At 46.0% G+C, this 21,177-nt stretch overlaps 1 protein-coding gene across 6 annotated transcripts; it reads right to left on the reverse strand.

Annotated features, from left to right (window-relative positions):
- Positions 1-1,011: 1,011 nt before the first annotated feature.
- On the reverse strand, positions 1,012-20,245 carry PGAP4 (post-GPI attachment to proteins GalNAc transferase 4). 6 transcript variants are annotated; one of them, XM_090038895.1, is made up of 6 exons: positions 20,041-20,245; positions 13,579-13,748; positions 12,498-12,718; positions 10,398-10,451; positions 4,756-8,382; positions 1,012-4,585 (listed from the first exon to the last, which is right to left on the reverse strand). In XM_090038895.1, the coding sequence occupies exon 6, from the start codon at positions 4,458-4,460 to the stop codon at positions 3,273-3,275; it is 1,188 nt and encodes a 395-aa protein (XP_089895021.1). In that variant the 5' UTR covers positions 4,461-4,585; positions 4,756-8,382; positions 10,398-10,451; positions 12,498-12,718; positions 13,579-13,748; positions 20,041-20,245; the 3' UTR covers positions 1,012-3,272. The 6 variants fall into 6 exon arrangements, with proteins under 6 accessions (XP_089895021.1, XP_089895019.1, XP_089895018.1 ...); XM_090038893.1 differs by lacking the exon at positions 4,756-8,382; XM_090038892.1 differs by lacking the exons at positions 12,498-12,718; positions 13,579-13,748.
- Between the last annotated feature and the right edge of the window lie 932 nt (positions 20,246-21,177).

The raw sequence follows: 21,177 nt of genomic DNA on the forward strand, positions 1-21,177 counted from the left end.
TAAACCTTTGCTTTTTGTTCTTCATTCCCTGCACCTTTGATTCTGTTTTCCTTACCTCCTCATGCATCTTTTTTCCTCTTTATATTTATTTTTTTACTGACAACGAATAGCTATAAGCTCCTAGACCAGTGGTTCTCAACATTTTTAGACTCAAGGCATCACTTGGAAAATGTCAGCTTAGTTTTCACTCAATTTTTGGCAATATCAAGATAAAACCCTATTTACTCATATCCAAAATAGTTTCTTTTTTTTTTTTTTTCTTCATTCAACAAGAGGGGAAAAGAAACTGTCTTGCATTCAAGGACCAGCCATGGTTGGCACTGCTGTGGCTCCAGCTCTTCTGACACCAGCCCTCAACTGGGGAAGTCTGCATGGTGCAGGGGGGACTGAGCATGGGGAAGAGACCTTGTGGTATAAGATGAGAGGGGAGCACAGGGGGGTTGTTGGCAGGGAACAGCACATGGTATGGAGGGGACACAGAGATCATGCAGCACAGGGGTTGGGAGCCTGGCAAATCGTGTTGTGCAAAGGAAAAAGCATGGCGAGGGAAGGTGGGCTGCACAGCAGCTGGAGAGCTACTGCAGCTCTGGCCCTGACCTGGAGCTGGGGCTGGAGTTGCTACTACTCTTGCTACCTGGCAAGAGTTTGGGTGAATTGGATAAGTAGCACCAGTGAGGGGGTGAAAAGGGAGAACAAGTGGCTGGGGGCAGGGGTGGGAGGGATGAATTTAAAAATGACCCTCTAATAATTAGACTCTAGACATGGGAAACTAACACATTTAAACATTTTCCATGTATAGAATGTGTTGGGGGTATCATCATAAATTCAAAGTCGTATTGGATTAAGGAAAATACAGAGGACCAATTCTTCAGTTCTTCCTGTGCCCCCAAATGTTTCAATCCAGCTAAGCTTTGGCTTTTATTTTTGTTTCATGTTTAAGGAGTTTGAACTAACATTAATTTGGCCTTGCATTGCACCCATAACGGAAATGAAGAAAAAGTAACACAGTGGTGAAATGAACAGTGGCTTCTTAGAACATAACACTTTAATTATGCATTGGCATTTGGTTCCTTTTTATTATCTGGCACTTTGTTTATACCCTGTGGGATTTTCTTTGCAAGCACTAGCATGAATAAACCCTCAAAGTACAATAGTATGTTCTGGATTTACACAGTACAAGGAAGAAAATGCCTCACCCCACTTATGAAATGTTCAAGACTTGAGGCAGCGTAGATAGTCGTATGTCTGATCGCATGTCCAGGCACTTAGTGAAACCATACTTACAATGACACCCAAATTCCAGCGTTTCACAGGATTTTACAATCCATCTGGGTAGAGGCTGCATGATCACTGTATGGGATCTTTGGGACTTTCACCTGTTGTTATATTGTTTTTGTCTGCTTTGTTTCTGATGCATCCTCTATTAGAAAGCATGTTTGCCTGAGCTGGCATTGTTCCATGTTCTAGGCCCCTGACTGACATTAGTTTAATGACGCACTGGAACCTGATCCCAGATCCCAACAATTGTGCATCTAGCCATGTCACCTGTGCACTGCAGGACATGCAATTGTGGTGATCAGGGATTGGATCCCAACCATGTGCTGCAGATGCAGTCAGTGGTGCTCTTTAAATTTGCTGGCATATATGGCACCTGGTATCCCAATCCCTGGCTCTAGGTGCAGTGGCAAGTTGAAAGCCACACGTAGTGTAGCCCTGAATTAATCTGCCAGGCACGTGGCTCTGCTAGTGCCAGGTGTGGTGAGTCAGTCTGCCTACTTGGCATTTACAGAACTCCCTGGACAGCCCAAATCCAATTTCGGCTGTTCTGGTTCCCTTGCTGATAATCTGCACGTAAAACATCTTTGTGACTGGTTTGTCATTTTGTGGTATCATAAACTGGTTGAACGTGTGGCATGCTCTCATTTATGGTGTGATTAGCACATCAGTTGCACCATACATGTAACATCTGCCAGGACCCACAGTGACTTCCAACTGTGTTATCCCCATATATTACAGATCAAATAAGCATCATGGGCTGGCAACTGGAGCGGTACAGTTTTTTTCATTGGTTTTCTTCCACATTGGCTCATGCCTGGTCTCTTTTGTTTATAAGCTTCAGGTTCAAACAAGTAGAAAAAGAACTTACATTGGAATTCCTCTCTCTTCCTCCCTCCAAAATAAATATTTCCCACTGAGGAAATCGGGAAAATTGAGGGTTTGCACATAATTTCAAGATGATACTATAGTTCAGCCAAATTCCATCCATAGCTGGACCCAAATTTACTCATACAGGCCTGATGTAAAGTCCAATGAAGCCCAATAAAAAGACACCATTAACTTTTGTGGACTTTACAGTAGGCTAGTGGAAAATCCTCTGTAACCACCAGTCTGGATTACTAACCAATTTCCAGGATCCTAATTCTCATGTGTTTTTTGTTCTTAATTGAACACACAATGCACAGCTCTGCTAGAAAGCAGCTGGCTTCTGGCAACTATCCATCCCCTCACCACTGGGTGGATCACCGTATTACAGCAAATTAACAGGTCAATTCAATTGTGGTCCTTTAAATGCGATGCATTGTGGAAGTTTGCTTTTATGACTGCGCCCAGCTGTTCCTGGATCTCTCAGCTGTAGCTGTTACCTATATCTAACTGCACCATGAGACAAAATAATGGTGCAGTGATGCCCTGCTGCATCTTTCTTTTACTTCTCTTGCCATGGAATGAAGCATCAAAGCATGATCATGCTGGAGCCTCCCACTGAAGCAAACTGGACCAGCATGTAAAATCCATGGCAAAAGAAAATAGGTGGCAGCACATCAAAGCCCAGTTTTAAGGGTTTACCTCCATTTAAATTAATGACAAAACTCCCCTGGGCTCCTCCAGTTGAAGGATAAAGGCCTGTGTGGAGAATCTGCTCTCTCTCATGCATGAAGCAGACATTCACACCACCTTTGGAGGTATGAACGAGGAGGGTGAGGTGTTTTAATGGGCTGGGTGAGGTCCTAGAGAGGAGCAAACCTATCCACGGTTTCCCTGAGAGCCTTTCCGTTCCTTCCTCTCAATTCTAAGGTAACCCTTAAAAAGTTTAAATAGAGCTGTTTGTATTTAAGTAAGTTTTCTTAAAAAAGAAAATACTTTCCCTCCATAAGGAGGCACAGGTAGTTCTGAGTACTCTTGTAACTGGCACGAAAGCCAGCATTACATATAATATCTCTGGCCAATAACAAGACTTCATGTGGACCGTAGCCTTAAAGGCATTTTTCGGTGGCTCACAGCAGCTTTGGGTTGCCATTTAGCCTAAGGCTGGAGTACATCCCTACGTGTCTGACCAAGTTTGGCTCTACTACATAGGCCCTCTCACCCTGAGGGCGCAGCAGGGAGTAGAGAGCAATGTCCTTGGCAAAGCCTTGACGGCAGTACAGTTTCTTCAGGTAGTATAAGGCACGATGGGCAGATGGGGCAGAAAACAGCATGGCTGGAGTGCAGCACTCGGTGACAGGCACTAGGTTGTAGAGGGCAGGAGATAGCCGGCGCAGCTCTAGCAGATAGTGGCGCCCCACCAACTCAGCCAATGCCATAGTGTACACGAAAAAAAAGAAGATAATGAGCCAGCTAACAGCTGGGCGGCCAAATGCCCAGGAGTACATGAAGCTCAGCAGGGGACCGAGAAGCATGCCCATCCCAAACCACTCTAGGATCCTCATGGGCTCTGGGTTGATGTAGTGCTGAAGTCTCTCGGGGTGGTAAAGTTTCAAGTAGAGAGCATTTCTGAGGTGTGGCTTTGAGAGCCGTACCAGCAGGAGGTGCTGCAGGACAGGGAATATATCTTCCTCTGGAACAGCATCATCTTCTACCAGAAGGACATATTCTGGTTTGTAAGCCAGCAATGACTGCTCCAGGCAGAAGGCATAGTCCTGCTTCTCCTTTTCAAATTGGTTTACTGAGGCCTCAGGGTCCTCCTCATTTCTGTAGCGGTTGACTGTGGTGAAGAACTTGCTCAGCAGCTGGACATCCTGGTGGCTGCTGGGGTCCATATCCACATTACAGAGGAAGATCTGGTAGTTCTGGCAGCCAGACCCACACTTCTGGAGGAGGCGGTGGAAGTGGGATGCCACTTGCAGGACATAATGGAATTCATTCCGCCTCTGCACAGTGATGATGGTGACCAGCAGGCGTGGCCTGAGGGCCTCAGCACCTGAAATCTCTGAGGAGTTTGGAGCTTGCAGGGCCTCAAAGTAATGGAGGGCAGCTTGACCCTCCTCCTGGTTCTGCTTCAGGAATTCCTGGCTCATGGGGTTCAGGTGCCAGTGTCGTAAAAAGAAATAGGAATGGATCAGCCGATGACAAGCCAAAGGAGCCAGCACACCAAATGTCACCACGGTCAATATGAGGAGCTGGACAAAGGGGCTAGAACAATGGCACCACCTGCGAAAGAACCACAGTCTTTTCTGGAGCATGACTACTAGATGTGGGGTCCCGCTCTTTTGTGCTCATGCCTCAGTGTGTTCATTCTATCAGCACCGGCCCTAGACAGGAAGACAGATGGCACGGTGCAAGCCAGGCCCAGCCGATATCTCCAAACCTGTAAGGAAAGAGAGAAACATTTAAAACCATCCCAAAGCCACTGGTAACATAGAGGATGCTTCCAGACCTATCAATCTGATAGGACCAGAAACCCCTAGAGCTCACAAAGAGCTGTGTGCCCTGCTGTAAGGAAAGAGAAGAGCCACTGTGGGGGAAAAATTAACTCACCAGATTTGCAAGCAGCTGCCCCAGCCCTGAGGCTGCAAAAAGCCTTGCAGGGATCGTTCTTCTCCAGGTATTTTTGGAGGGGAGGAAGAAGAAACATGAACTCCAATGTAAAAAGGAACCCAGAGCACACAAGAGACACTCCCAAAACTAGAAGTTCCTGACTCAGCCAGAGAGGTGGCAGGGACAACTGAAGGCACACAGGGAGTGATCAGGAAGGGTTTTCAGAGACAGCTCTGTTGAGGGAGCTGACAGAGAAGAAACCCCAAACAAGCAGCTGTCAGGTAACCTGAAACTGCCACATGGCAGCCCAGAAAAACCCTAATAGCAGATCTCAGAAGAGGTACTGTAGAGACTGGACTATAAGGGCAGGAAGAAGTCAAAGTTTGGATTTTTTTTCTCTTTTTTTCTTTATCCCTCCCAGATATAGCAGGATAGTGAGGTGCAACTATCCAGACAATAGGCCCAAAAACCTGGTAAAATACAGATCAGGTCCTTATTTGCTCTAAGCCTGGTGGAGGATAACCAGAATCAAGGTAGCAATTGATTTGTCAGAGCCAGAGATGTTAAGAAGTGTCTAACCAGCTCTGAGGTTGACTATATGGACTGTGAATTAATACCCAGTGGAATGGGCGAAGGTGTAGGGGTTGGTGGAGCCCTCATTACACTAAGGCAGATGTCAAGACCAACAGTGTCAGAAGCCACGTGTCCAGGTGTTTCTTTTCTCCCTTAATGGTGAGTCGTGGCAGGCGAGAGCATGGGCGTGCAGAATGTTCCTTCAAGATATCGTGGTGGGCTTCAGCCAGCTGGCCAAAGTGATAAGACTGTTTTAGTAGGGAAAGCAGAGAGAGAGAGAGAGGGGAAACCTGGATAAGGTAATAACCACTAGAGACTGACTGAATACAGAAAACTGAGGCAAGCATCTAGACCAAAGATGGGTGGGTGGACTTTGGTAAGAGCCCCTCCCTTCCTCCTGCCCCCCAACTTGGACACCTGTGAGTGAGGAAGCAATGGAAAAAAAAAAAGGGATCGTGTTTGGTCACTCCCTGGCTAAGACGCAGTAAAACATTTAATGGGTGACTTATGAAAGAGCCTCTCTGAGTCATGGAGCTTACTGGAGTAACTTCATCAGACAAAGTACTTGCAGAGCACAGGGGGTATTAGAACTATTACTGATATTACAGTATCCATAACTGAGATTTGGGGTCCTGATTGAAATTAGAGGCCCACTGTACATGCACACCTGGTCTCAAAGAGCTTCCCAAACAGATCAAGGGTGGCTAGAAGGCACCATTATCTTCATTTCACAGATGGGGTATCAAGGTACAGGAAAAATGAATGCCTCTGTTCAGGTCTATGTAAAAGCAACCTGAGTCCCCTCACCTAACTTTGTTCTTCTGTGGGCTACATTATAGGGATGGCAGCAATAAAATCAGCAGATTTTGACCGAGCAGTTTACCCAACTTGTAATGAAGAGTATTCATTACAATATTCAAATTCAAAAGTGGAACTTTTATGATTCTTTCTTAAATATATGTAAACAAACTCTCAACTCCGTTTTCTAGGCAGCCACTAACTGATACCTACCAACCTCAGTTATAAGTAGATTACACAAAATTAGAACACTTAGCTATTAAATTGAGTTCCCTACTGGCTATAATTTTCCTTTTATAATCTCTAGTTTGACTCTTTTTTATGCCATCCCTCTAACTGGCTATCTATCAGACTCTTCGCCACTGATGAAATTCGTGATTCGTGATTCTTACAAGTCTTACTCTCTCTACTCCATTCTTCTCTTTCAGTCAATTACTTCCTATTGCCACAGAGTTTTGAGCATGGATATCCTGGGGCCAACCCTCCCCAGCACACACACTGCTACCTTGCAGTGTGGAGAACAGCTGAATGTGTGATATGTGGTGCTACAGATGTGAAAGTGCACTTTTTGTGATGCTTTCATGCACATTAAAATAGGCTAATGCATGTAAAAACACATGTGTAGATGTGCCCCTAGACCTTTCTCTGTATACACATGACCCAGCCCTCAGGGTGTTGTTTCCCAATCCCCGTGCTTGGTGTATCTGATTTGGGGAATGAGATTGTGGAGATACAATTATCTATCAGGTCTCTGGTCTTTTAGAAAGTTGTGTATTGTCCATCTACTTAACTGGGTTTTCAGTTCATGCAGCATGGAAAGTAAAAGTTACTGGAGGTCACAGACAAACACACAGGTGAAGAAGGAAAACACTCTTCTGCCTGCGGGACTAGGATGCTGCCAGATGGAAGTTGGAAGCAGGGAGTCTGTTTCCCAGTTAGGCAGAGGAGAAAAGGAAGTGAGATTCTAGTCATGAGTGTCAAGAGATTTTGAATGGAACTTGCCTGTGTTACTCTACATAGCACTCAAAAATTGTAACCCAGCTCTGTAAAGGATGCCTTCTGTGATGACAACAGTTCTAACATAGAAGTGTGGTCCCAAACCACAACTCCAAACGGCAAATTCAAGGCAGAACCCAGGTCACCCAGAGCAGCTCAAAAAACAAAGCCAGGAAGGCAATAACAGTGTGTCCCTAAAAACAAGGACTACTCCAGGGTGCTCCTTCAATTTAGAGGACTGCTTAGGCGATATGCAACCACTACTAGAGCATCCCCTCCTGTTCAATTCACCACTGTCAGCACAGAGAAAAGATGATGCTAAGTCCCAGCAATCCCCATTGCCAGAACAGCTTTTTGGAGGTAACTGCAGCCAGCTGCTCTAATTTATGCAAAGAAATAGCCTGACCATCTCAAGGAGCATGAAAGTGACCTAAAGTCCTGGGTAGTCCTGTTCTGACTGTCCTGGTTCCATCACCTTTATAACGGACAGAACATGTGGAGACCTCAGAGTTGGAAATCTAGATCCATTTTTTTCAGAAGCTTACAGTATTTGTATTCTGTCAGGTTTGGCTTTTAAATCCAGTCCCAAGTTTAGGTCTTTTCCATTCAAGCCCTTATTACCCAGGTTTTTCAGAAATTTTGCCAATTGTCTCTTTATTCCTGCTTAAGATTTTACTTATATAGTTGCAATGGATTGTGGGTGTACGCTCCAAAAAAGTAATTCTCCGTGACACGATTATATTTTACACTTCTTTTCTAAACAATATTTCTTGTGCCATGCTACGTATTTTATTGAAAAGGTATAAGCTTCCACTTGAAACTACTCTTACAGAAAGTGCAATCTATGGAGCACTATTCCAATTTCAGCTTATCAGCTATTCATATGTAGTTATAAACATAGCTTTCATGTAAAGTTATGTTTCCAGCACATTTGCTTTTATAAGGCCATCAGCTAAATGATGCTGCATCCTTCCAGAGGAATTGTATTTGCATACATATCAAATTCACTGTGCCTACCCATCACCCTCCCCAGTGACACAGTTAAGGGGCTTCTATGTTACCCCACTGGAATTTTCTCAGGACTGCGCTTGTGCTTGGAAAGGGAGGGGGAAGAAATACATGGACCATTTCGTCTTCAAGAGGCAGCATATTCTCTCCTGTATTGGTGCCTCTCTAGGCAGGCTCTTGATGCTATTACTTCAAGCTCCACTTTCCTCATTTATTTCCAAAGAGAAGTAACTGGAACAAACCCCTGCATTCCTGTAAGTGGAGAAGTGAGATTCAGGAAAGCCTTTATGTGGTCACACAATAGAGGACAAATGGGGTAGAGGGCATAGTCGAGGCTTTCTGAAACTGGCTTGTAATGTAAGGCTGCAATCTAGATTAATACTATTCAATTGTACCTTGCATGATTGCACTAGGCCAAGTCACTAAGCTTAGAAATCCAACCTACAACTGACTGTGTGTCTGGAATGAGTGTTCCTTTACATAAACTATACGTGGAACTTCAGGATTGAAGGGAATTTGGTAAGTAAATGTTTACTGATAAAATTAAAGTGCAGCAGTTGTGGCTATGGGTCCTTACTTCAGGCACTGACCATTAATTATCAATAAGCTGTGACTTTGGATTTGTGCCTACACACGTAGCGGGCAAATGTGACAAGTGCCCTGATCCTAAAAATGCATCTAATGTGGGCAGAACCTCGCTACACTTAGCCTCCAGCACTACTATGCAAGCTCACATAAGATGCAATTGCAGGTTGAGGGACTAGAAGCCCTAATGGCTAAACTGCTTTGCTAGATTTAGAAAAGCTTGGCAGTTTGATATTATTTTTGGGGTGGTGATTTCAAGCAAGCCAGGCAAGCAGTTAAATCCCACTGAATTAACCCCCAAAATTGTATTTGAAACTGCACGCTCTGCTAGAATTTAATAAAACTGTAAAAAGTGAGGATTCTCTGAATTCTTTATTGAGCTAACTCCGCATCAGTTGTATTATACAGATTTCCTCTTAAAAAATAGTGGGGACCAACCTTTTTGGCAGACATACCACATATTAAGCTTCGCACCCTCTCCAAGTGCCACTCCAATCGCCTTTCCCTGCCTAATCTGCTCTGCTTTTTGCTCCCTGCCCTGTGCTTGCTCCCTGCCTGATCTGCTGCTTTGCTTTTTGCTCCCCATCTCCTCCCCAGTCTGTTGTGTACCACACACAGAGGCTGTCCATACCACTTGTGACATGCATGCTACAGGTTGGCTACGCCAGCTCTAAAGCAGTGTTTCTCAACCTGTGGGTCGCAAGAATATTTGAAAGGGTTGTGAGCAAGTCCCAGAAAAACACAGGAAAGCATAGGTTTCCCCTTGCAGCCTGGCAGCATTCCAGCCTGCAAAGAGCTGCTTGTGGCAATTGGAAGAAGTGGGCACACGTGCATCTGCGTGCACATGCTTGTGGCTGGCATGCAGCCAGGCAGGGTTATAAGAGCAGCCCCAGCAGCTGGATGCAGGTAAGGGTATGGGGAGTGGGGGTTGGAGGTCCAGGGCTTGGGGACTGTATGGGTGTGTGTGTGTGTGAGGGGGGTGCCTATTGGCACTGGGGAAAGACGGCCTGGTGCTAAGGCTGTGTCAGGGTAGGGAGGAGGTGGGGGGAGGGAAGGCACCTGCCCCTCCAGTGGGGGAATGGGTGGGGGGCTGTGTAGCTGAGCCAACAGCACTGGGGCTGGTGCCCGTACTCACAGGGGTTGGGTGGCCAGGAGATGCTGCTTGGGTGGAAGGGGCTGTGACCAGGTTGCCTAGCACAGCACAGGAGCCCCAGTCCAGAGTAGGTGGGGTGCCACAGGCCTTCCCTCCTCCTCCTTCCGGCCCGTGCCATGGCTGGACTCCCTCCACTGCTGCCCACATGAGCCGGAGCCATTGCAGCCACCGTGCTCCAGCCCGAGCCACACAGGGATCCCCTCCAGCAGGGTTGAGGAGAACAGGGGGCTGTGGGTTGGGAATGAGGAGCACCAGCATGGCCTAGGGGGCAGGGGACTGTGGGTCGGAAGTGAGGGGCACCGGCAGGACTTGGGGTCCGTGGCTTCAGAGCGAGGGGCATCAGCAGGGTCAGGGAGCTGTGAGTCAGGAGTGAGGGGCACTGGTAGGGCCCCCTGTAGGTCAGGACTGGTCACTGATGTTTACAAATGGGTCCTGGTACAAAAAAGGTTGAGAACCACTGCTCTAAAGCAGCAGAATCCAGCCAGTTTGACCCTAAACAAACCATTTGATTTGGTATAGCATCTCCTACCTTAAATTCCAACAAGCTGGAGACAAGTTGGGGGGAGGAAATTTTCTTGAAAGCCTACATAAAAAAAGAAGAATTGCTATTTATTGGGTCAGATCATAGGTCCATCTAGCCCAGAATCCCAACTCACACAGCAGGCCTGGCCAAGACCACTCATATTGGAGACCTCCTAGTCTTTGTCAGGTGAGGGGTGAGCAGATTCCTCTGAACTTGCCCAGCACATGGAGCTGTCTACCTGGGTGCTCCCTACTGCATACCCTAGTCAGTCAACACTGCCCTACCACCAACATCCCTTGTGTATATTGAACAGCCTAGGAGAGTGCAGCCTCTACCTACCCATAACTCCCAACCCTCTGGAGCTGGATGTGGGACTCTGACCTCATCACTTCCCCCTCCCCTTACATCACCCCCAGGCACTCTCCCTGTACCATCAGAGGACATCAAACCTGTCTGTTTCCGGATGGTGCCTCACGGTTTCCTGTAAATACCTGTGTTCCACACCATTCACTACCATGCCTTTGTGTCCACCCAAATACCAAATGGCAGGACAGGGAGCCGCAGTCGACTAGCTTGTCCTCCACCTTAGCCCCAGGAGTAACTGGGGTTATAGTTGGGCAGCTCCTGCGCAGTCCTCAGCCCCAGCATATGCAGGGCACGGTTCACAGACTCCCCCAACAGCTGCATCCTCTGCAGCAAAGAGAGACCCTGGCACCTGCATGCCCTATTTGACCTCCTCAAGAACCTCTTTTTGAGGTTCTGACTGCACTTTGCCCCACACCTTTTAATTTATAAGCACTGCATCCATAGCCCCATGAAACTCAGGGATCTTCTGGTCAATCTCCTCCTGGCCTAGGCCAAGCTGTCCAATTACCTGACCAGGAAGCACAAGCTACCTAAAGAGGACCCAGGTAACTGCACAACTATCTTTCTTGCCTTTGTATGTGCATGTTTCCAAGCACAGTTTTACTGGGAAGTGTGGAATGGCTCCTTGGATGTCTTTGAGCATCTGCTCAGTGTCCTCCTTTAGTATCTTGGTTATTAACCTATCCTTCACTCCTGTTCCTGTTTTGTCACTTGTCGTTCCAAGGAATTAGCTGTTGTGCTTTGCTAGATTTACAAGTAGACGGTATTTTTGGGGTAGTGATTTAAAGAAAGTCAGGCAAACAGTTAAATCCCACTGAATTACATGTCCCCCCCCCAAAAAAAGTGTTTTGCGTTCTTCTAGCCATTGACAGGGCCTTGTCATTCTTGGTGGGCCTAGGTCTAGAGTCACTGCCCAACAAATACACCTGTCTCACACAGTGGCACAGTGTGGATGCTGAGAAAAAAGGTGAACAGGACATGTCCAAAATTTTCCATGCCCTGCTCCTTTCAGACATGCAGCTTCCAGTATTTAGAGGTTTGGGAAGTTGGGATTTAGAGGCTGCACTCCTAGCTGTCATGTTCAACAAGTACTGCTGGATTTTTCCTCCCTGAATTTGACCAATCCCTTTTTGAAGTGGGTGAAAATATCAGCTTCTGTAACATCTTGTGGATTATGAGTTCTCCAACTTAATTACATGCTGTATGAAATATACTCTATTAGTTTTAAACCTACTATCTAATAGTCTTATATTATGTCCCTTAGTTCTAGTATTCTGGGAGATAGCAAATATGTTTCTATTTACTTTCTCTGTGCTATTCAGTATTTTGTAAACCTTTATCACACCCACTCCAAGTACCTCTTTTTCTAAGCTGAAAAATCCAAGCCTATTTAGTCTCTCCTCATATGGAAGCCCCTCCATACGCCTGATCACCTTTGCTGCCCTTTTCTAGTTTCTAGTACAGTTTCTAGTTCTTCTGTACCCCTTCTGAGGTTGGGTGAGGGGGTGATCAAAATGGTACAGTATTCAAGGTGTTGATACACCACAGATTTATAAAGGGAGGTTTGCAGGAAGGTGTGCAGGGTGGACCACAGGGGTTTGCTGGCAACTGCATATTTTTGGAAAAGCCTGATCATCACATGGGGTACCCAGGTGAGGGCTGATCTCTCTAGAAAAAAAAATACATTAATTGTTCATTTTAAACTTCTAAAATTAAATGCCTGATGCAGCAGCATGTTACCTGGTAGAACTTCTAGGTGTCAAACACAATTCTGTCACCTTCCACTTCTATCAGCGTGGAAAATGGGTGCTTTGCTGACAGAGAACAGGGCTGACCCCCTGCTTGGGCCAACAAGTAGCCAGGCTGACTCATGGCAACATAGTTTTGCTTAATCTTCTTTGGCTGTTTCCCAGGACAGACCATTGTAAAGAGGTAAACAGAGAAGAATTGTGCTTTCTTTTCTGGAATTTGAAGAGGAAGTTGAAACACAGTATCAAGCAGGTTAAATACAGGGAAGTCAGTGACTTAGGCAATGCGTAGGGCATGTGCCCCCCCTGAAATTGGCCCTTGCTGGCCAGGGAGTGGGGCGCGCTGGCTAGTGCCCACCCCAAAAAGCGCCGGCAGCACTTCTGGTTTTTCTGGCAGTGCCTGGCTGCTGGGGAACTGCCCCCCCAGTTGGCAATCAGCCGCTAGTGCCCCCCCACCCCGAGCCAGGAGGCACCAGTTGCCCACGGTCAGCAGTCAGTAGTTAAACTACATTATTTGGATTAGATCGCTACCTAGGCAGCCCTATCTACAGCTATGCAAACTCAAGAGCAGGCCAGGCACACACTATACTACAGGCACTTCTACATGTTCATAAAGGCACAGTGGTTACTGTGCATTTAATTTAGTACTTGTATAATCATGTACTAAATAAATGCACAATAACCAGAGTTACTGCTCAGTAGCACCAGCAAACACTTTTTTAGTGATGCTAGTGCGCAGTAGCCTAATAATACTGCACAGTAGTATATTAGCACTGGCCATGCTGTGATGTGCTACTGCACAGTATTAGGCTACTGTGTAGTTAGCGTCTCGCACAGACGTGCCCTATGACTTGCAGTTCTCTCCTTGGCTCCTACCTTGATGCCAGAATAAAGTTTTCTGCTAGTGCACATGGCCAACAGCAGATAACTACCCTCCAGAGTGGCTCATTCTTGCTGATGTAGGACATAGAGGGGTGGTATCAAAGCTCTAGCTGTGCTCCCCATCTACTTCCCGAGTCCTCATCCCTTATTGCCCTAAACATGTTCCAAGGGAAAAACACTCATATTATTACCAAATCATACTGCCAGTTCTAAGATTCATGTGAATGCCTGGAAGAAAGGTCTCCCTTTTGCCTCCAAGGTGGTTCACTTGCATGGAAACTGGGAAGTGAGATTTTTGCAGGATAAGCACAAAAGCTACTTCTTGGCTCTAAAATAAACCACGCAGTCATTTCACTCTGTTCTGCAAAAAGAAAAAAAATAGCTTGTATGTGGATAATGACCAGAACTTTCCCTCAGAAGTGGGCAAGAAAGTCCCCAAAGTCTAGAAAAAAGGTGCTGGTCTGGTTTTGCAATAAAAATTGCAAGTTTTGTTTTACAAGACATGCCTTGAACATATCCTGCTTTCAGCACTGGCTGCCACCATAATCACTTCCTCTATGCTACTGAAATTTTAGGCATATGCATGCTTCAGATACCTGGAAGGAGGAGGAGCTAGTATTAATATGAATGATTTTTGCTCAGGGCCCCAGTGTTTTAGGCATGGTACTTCAATATAGTAAGAAATTGAGAGGTGAAGAGAGGTGGTTCTTGTCCTCAAGAGTTTAAAGGGAAAGGTAGGCAGGGAGGTATCTTATTCATGTTTATAGCAAGTCAGGCTGCCCTTCTCACCCTGTGCAGTGGCTATTTATGCATACATGGGACAATGAATTTGAAAACCTATTGCCGAAGAGTTCCCTGGGCAGACATTTTTATTCCAGAACAAGAACACCTTTTTACTATTTGGCTTAAGAAGATAAAATCAGAAAGAAGCAGTCTTCTTCTGGAATCAGAATGCCAATAAAAGATGCTATTCCAGAGCAGTTGTTTTGGAACATCTTATTCTGCAGTAGCTGTTCCAATCAATTTCCCTATGCAGACAAGCCCTTTGTCACTAGCCAAATGGTCATGAGCACAGACTCTGGAATACCTGTGTACACAAAACTTCAGCTTCCTGGACCCCTGTTTCAAGCATCGGATTTTAGGATGCAAGCAAAATAGGGAAAGAACAAGCAGGAATAAAGGACAGCTGTGCACCATTCAGGAAGTACTGTGTATTGACCACCTTTGCACTGTAATGCAAAAAAAACAGCTTTAAGTAAATGTATTCTCTTGTGAGCAAAGGCCTTTGCTAGTAAATCTGAAACTGTAGGCAGGGACAGTTTATCACCACAATCAAAATGTATCTATTGTAGTAGATGGTAAGCAGGACATTCATACTAGAGTCTGAATGTCCTCTCCATGCTGAGGGGTAGGCAGTTTTAGTCATAATAAAAAATGATCCCTCTTAAAAAAGGCGGGAATGAGCAGTGAGCTTGAAGATACTACAATACCAAGCTAGCATTCAGAAAGGCTAGAGCAAGCTCTGGCATTCTCCTCTAGTGTAAAACCGCTGATGGGAATCTAATCACATTTTTTTTTAAATTTCATGTCTGAGGCCACAGCAGCCAAATCAGTTCTGAATTCCATCAAACAAGCAGAGCCCAGTCATTCAGGCCTGTGTGGTTCTAACACCAGCAAATAAATATCCTACATCCCAGACTCGTCAGTCTGGGGCTTCAGATACTCCCCAATCTATGGCAGGCATCCTACGTGCAAGCCAGAAGCCTGGAGGCCTTGGGGTTCAGAGGCCCCCTAATATCACTTGCCCTTAGCCAAAAGGCCAAAGGAGCAAGCTAGAGGGAAAACCCAAGAGCAATCCCCCAGTGCCATAAAATGTGTAGCACTGGGAGGCTATAGTAGACTCTTGTAGGGGTGCCTGCTTTCAGTACATTGGACAGGTCTCCATCCTCAACTACATCAAGTTATTCAAGGCTGGGAAGAAGGACATCACACCTTTCCTGGTGCACTAACCCCCCCTGTACCAACACCATCATCGTGGTGTCTCCCCTGCCAGGACGAAGTCATGGTGAGCCACATAAAATATATTTCAACTTCCTCTTCGCTCTGTGATGACTGTAGGTATTATAGGGGTTGTTGCCACTGCCAAGAGCTCATTTACCTACAGGCAGTGACAGGATGGACCTCAACCTCAGATCACCCGGTCTGCCAGGAACTTGATTTTATGTTTTTATTTCCTGCTGCGACTTTGATGACACTATATTACTAGGAGGCAATACCCTGAGGTGATCCTTCAGGTCTTGATATCTGTCGTCTTCTGTGGGGCTCTAACTTCCCTTTTACCCCACCCTAGCCACTCCAGATGGAATTCAAAGTTCTCTGCAGCTGGATTTTGATGCTGCCTGATGGTTTAATGCTCAGCCCTCAACCACTTGGATGACTGTAGTCTTAGTCTGGCACCCACCCCCTCCAGGGGATTGCCTTAGTGTGGGCTCAAATACTCAAAATGTAATGGTTTTCAGTTTCTCGTTGGGGTCAGTCTATGTCCCCTTCACCTGGGGATCAATCTCTCATATCAAAAAGAACAAAGCCAGTCAATCCAATCGCTGGTCAGCACAGATCTGCTCTGGTCTACTAGTGAACACACACAGTCCCAACAGGACCTCTCTCCCAAGCACAGCAAAGCCACACCAGGGAGGCTCTAACCTGAGAAAAGCAGTCTTCCTCCCAAGATCCTCAGCTGTCACTCTGCTCCATGACTTATCAGAATCCTTGTGTAGGCAAGCCTCCACCTACCTCCTTCTTTCGGTCACTCCAGCAGTATTTCTCTGGTAGGATCAGCAATACCTGCTTTCAGGAATGCTCAGCCACTCCTCTCAGTGGCTTGCAGGAAATCGACCCCTTCTGCCCTTCTCTGGGGCCAGAAATACCTCCTGGCAGCTTCCCTTTTTCAATCCAGAGTGAGAGGCTGCTCTGTAAGTGTTGTTGCGATTGCTTCTCCTCCCCTCCAGTCTCCACCTTCAGCCTCACCATCTGCACACACTGTGAGTTCCATTTACTTTCACTTCCCCTCTCTGCCGGCTGCTCTTCCACCCTTAGTCTCTCCCTCCTGGCAAATAAGGCACCCTGGCGGTTCTGTTTACCCCCTCTCACTCCTTCACACACTCCTACAGCTGCTCTCACCCTTTCTTTCCCTTTTCCAATTATTTCTGTTTTTTAAAAGTCTTAAATATTTGGCAAACATCACTGAACAAGACCCCAAACAGAATATGTAGAATCCCTCTGTTGCCTTCTCTCTCAGCCTGTTGCATATGATTAATATAGCTCCACTCTCCATGAGATGGAGCCAAACCAGTTTGCCTTGCACCTCAACTGCATATCCATTTTTGGAGAATCCCAGGAATTATCACAAGAACACCTTGTTCCAGTCATGAATGGGGGAGGTAATTAGCACATGGACCTTTTGTGGCAGGGGTTGGTATCTGGAGTACACACATATACTGAACAGTGCTGAGCTGTCGGGTCACCATGACTTGAAACTGCTGTCTCTGGTGCGGCCCAGCCCAATGAGGCATGTGGTAAATCATAAGTTTTTTGGTTTTGGGCTAATGGATGTTGGTGGGTATGTGCACTGTTCAATATGTACCTGTGGACTATGGAACTGCCATAGTTCTATGAGGTCCTGGAGCAGATACAAGTTACACTGCAAGGCTCTGGTGACTATGACAAAACCACTTCAAGATACAGTAGGTAGTAAGGGCAAGGGACAGATTGTTGCCCATGGACATACATACCTAGTGAATCTTCCACAAGGATCTGCAGAAGGAGCACAGGGATGTGAACTGGCAGGTAGGTCACTGAGCGTTCCCCATATGGGTAAGACACAAAGAGGGGCAGAGAGGCCCATTGAACTGCACGAGGCAAACTCGTCAGTAGAAGGAGGAAACAATTGACCACCTCCTCTAGAACTGCCCATATACTGCGGGGAGGGTGATAGAGAGTAATCATATTTCTCATGATAGCGACAGGGGTCAAGACCCTAACCAGAGAGGTGGTGCTGTTTGGCCACCTGACCAAGCAGCAAGGGACCCCAGCAGCCTGCTTCGACCTGTTCATCTTCTGCTTCAGGAATTCCCTATGGAAGACCAGGAATATGCTTATGCACAGATACATGAACCTCCCAGTTGAGGACTGCAACAGAATGGGAGTGAGTGAGATGCAGCTGTACTACAGAAAGGCGGTAGAAGACAGTGGGGAGAAGATAGAGGACAAATGGAAGAGAAAAGACTGGCACAAACTGTTCAAAAACAAAACCACTGGAGAGAATGATGACAATAATGACAACAAGTGAAAGGACTGGGGCAAGAAACAGAAGAGTTGGGAGGAAGGTGTGGGGTGGGGGAAGGGGAAGGAAACGGGCAATTAGCGAGTGTGATTAGGGTATTGTAACAGGGATGATGATGATTATGATAAACTGTGTGTGTGTTATGGACTGTTAAGTGAACTGGGTTGGTCATGAGACAGAACTGTAAAGGTATACGTGTGTGTGTGTTTTTGGAGTACATGTGCTAAAACTTATAGCAGTTTCAGAAGAGGTAAACTGCATCAATTCTGGATAAGCTAACATGATAGCAATAATGCCAGCTCTCATGAAAAAATCCTGAGACTCCTGATTTCCAAGTCAAATTAATTCTGACTCAATAGAGAAATCAAATTTCCAGATATTTTCTTTTGGCATGTATAGGAGTGCCATCCTGGTCAGTCTGTGGAGGGGAAGGGGCAGGGGAATAGGGAAGGGATGAGGGGCAGGGGCGGTAGATCGAAGCTCCCATAGTGACAGAGGGAGTGGGGCAGGGACTAGAGAAATGGATCACCCAGGATCAGGGTGGGTAACGTGACAGAGCCACAGGCAGCTGTCTGTGTGTGTGCCTGCCCCTCACTTCCAAGCCACAGCCCCCCTGCCCTGCTGCTTCCCCTCACTCCTGACCCACAGTACCCTGCATCCTGCCAGGGTGTGTGGGGGCCCCCCACTCTCTAGGCTCCAACCGTCCCCCATGGTCCCCCACACCTTTACAAATAACCACCCCCCACATACACACACTTCAAAAATAGTGTTTCATGATTTACACTCCAAATCTCTTGATTTTTAAGAGTTTGTCTCATGATATCACATGGTGAGGTTGGCAGTACTGCTGTAGGTACCTGTACTCATTTCTCTATATGCAAGTTACTATGGATATGATTACTTCTTGGTCAGTGTTTTCAAAGTTGCTTCTTACTTTGTTTGCTCAAGGAGACCGGGTCTTATAGTTTGGGGGAGGGGAGGAAGAGGGGCTGCAGGGTGAAGTTGGGGAGGGGGTGCTCTCTGATCCTCCAGATTTATTTTCCCTGCTGTAGCAGTGGAATGGGGACAAATTCAAGGCAAACCTCCAATAATTAGATTCTGTATTTGGAAAATTATAACAAAAGGATAAGTTGTCCATATACAGAATCTAATTATTAGCGGGTTGTCTCATAATCCGGGTCATCTTATATTTGAGTAAGTATGGTATATATGTTACTCCACAAACACGTGCACACACACCCCACACACCCCATTTTAGGACTAGGAAAACAACAGTGTTTTGCCATTTGGTGAAGGTTTACAGTTCTTTCCTCTGCCCTACCAGCCAGTGCTTGTTCAAACACTGTGCCTATATGACAGTCCATACATCATGCATGAAACTATTTTCCCAGTGACTATAGGAGGAGGAGAGACTGGATGAATTAGTAAACCAAGCTGCAAAGCCACCACAGATGCAGATTATTCTTATTAGCATTATCATTAACAGCATATGCTGTGCACTTTACCAGGCAGTCAAAATGGTTGTTAATTTCGTATGTGAGCCATGACTTAAAAGGTACATGCTGCACCCCAAGGGATATTTTAGCAACTTTCTTTTCCTTTGGGAGGGCTGCCAGAGAACATAATGTGATCCTGAAACTGGCAACTTACAGGGATTAATAGCAGTTACCTTGGGGATGAGAAGAAGGGGCACTGGTTAAATTGATCCTTCCCTCCCTGCAGGCTTGGCAAGAAAATGGAGAATCTAATATTGGTCAGATGCTCACAGCTGCCTTATATGGAGGTCGTACAGGCTCTGTTTGTTCACTGAGGCTGTACCAGAGACTCTAAATATATACAGTAATCCAGTCTTTCCAGATTCCACTGTTTCCTTCCATTTTTTCCTCCCTATTTCCAAGGACAGAGTCTGACCACCACCCATTTCCCCTTGTTTCTACTACCCTTCTAGCAGGCACTAAACACCCAGCACAATTTGTTTCCTCCCTCCCAATCTTGCACCATGGCCAGGGCTAACACCAGCTCCTTTCCAGACTCTCTATATATTGGTTCAAATAGAACAGATCTGCACTGTCATTAAGTTTCCTACTCCTCGTTTATTCTTTTTCTCCCCCAAAGGGACTGTGCAGGACAAAAACATGCATTCCTCCGGATGGGGCCTTTCATCCAAGGACTCTCAAAGCCCCCTTGGTATATTAAGCCTCCTCAAACCGCTTACAGAAAACAGATGAAATCAAGCCAGCTTTGATAGCAAAAGCCAACATTGAAAGCCAGCAGAGAAACCAGGTGAACAATAGAGTATACAGAGAATTACCCTTTTCCTATCAGCACCAGTTCTCCTGGGACCCAAGCAGCCCATCATTCCTGCGTGTCTTCTCTTCCTTTCCCAGTGCTCCTTGAAATTGCAAGGTTTCACCATCCTGGATCCTTGCCTCCATTAGGGAAAATCCTGGCAGCTCTGCTTGTTGCTCACTTCTGTCCTGCAGTTTCCCTCCTCCCCCCCCATGAGGGTGGGATTAAAGGCATCTAAGCTCAAGCACGTGACCACACAAACCAGAGAGGCAGGCAGAGAGAGGGAGTGACTGACCACGAATACAAGAGAGAGAGCAAAAAACAGAACAAAGGTTACTATAACCCTGCATGCTGAGCTGTTAGCATAGCTGAATCCCCTGGTTTGTGCTGTGATTCACAATTGTTTCACTAAGGACTAACACACTGTTAACCCCTTCACTGCTGGAGTGCGTGTCAATTCCCTGTTCTGGCAGTAATACCAGAGGCTATACCCAACCCTTTTGCTTTCTTCCTACCTTCACTGTTTTACATGTAAGTTGACCGTTCCCTAAGTATGTTGAAAAGCTCCTTCCTCCACCTTGCTTTTCAGAATAGTGTCCTGCCTCATTTTAACACCAGGGGCCTCACTCAGTCTCGCCACCTTCTTCAGGAGCCCCCTTTCCTTCCCTTCTATAAAGATCACTTATGCATTCTCCAGGGCAAAACTGCTGCCTCATCTATAGTCTCTTTGCCCATTAGGAGATCTGGAAATGAATGCTCGGGGCCTGAACCAATGCCAACTAACATAAATAGAGAGACAAGTCGTCAGATCCTTCCCCATCTCCCTTTGTTCCTTATGTGTATTTAATCTTTCTCTTGTTCTTATGAGTTAGGTGAATATTCAGGTATTTGGGTACATGTTTCTTCATGATACTTTTCAGCCTCTATTGCTAGGAGAATTCTGTCACCTTTAGTACCCCACCTTTAGTACATATTATACACTTTGTACAATGTTGTTTCATGCAGTTACGGTTTTGTGACAACACACAATCAGAAAGCTCTACCATGATGCATTCAAATACAGTATTTTTTGTACTCACCTCCATTTACACTGTTCAAGCCATTAGGTAATTAGGCAGGTGTAATTATATTACGCAAGCATGAAATCATCATTTACTAG

This window comes from Crocodylus siamensis, chromosome 3 (assembly GCF_052110815.1).
Source record: "Crocodylus siamensis isolate JL-2025a chromosome 3, ASM5211081v1, whole genome shotgun sequence".
NCBI lineage: Eukaryota > Metazoa > Chordata > Crocodylia > Crocodylidae > Crocodylus > Crocodylus siamensis.

What these genes read in the sequence shown, in the direction of transcription:
- PGAP4 (XM_090038891.1), bottom strand. Translation starts at nt 4,460, where the DNA reads ATGCTCCAGAAAAGACTGTGGTTCTTTCGCAGGTGGTGCCATTGTTCT.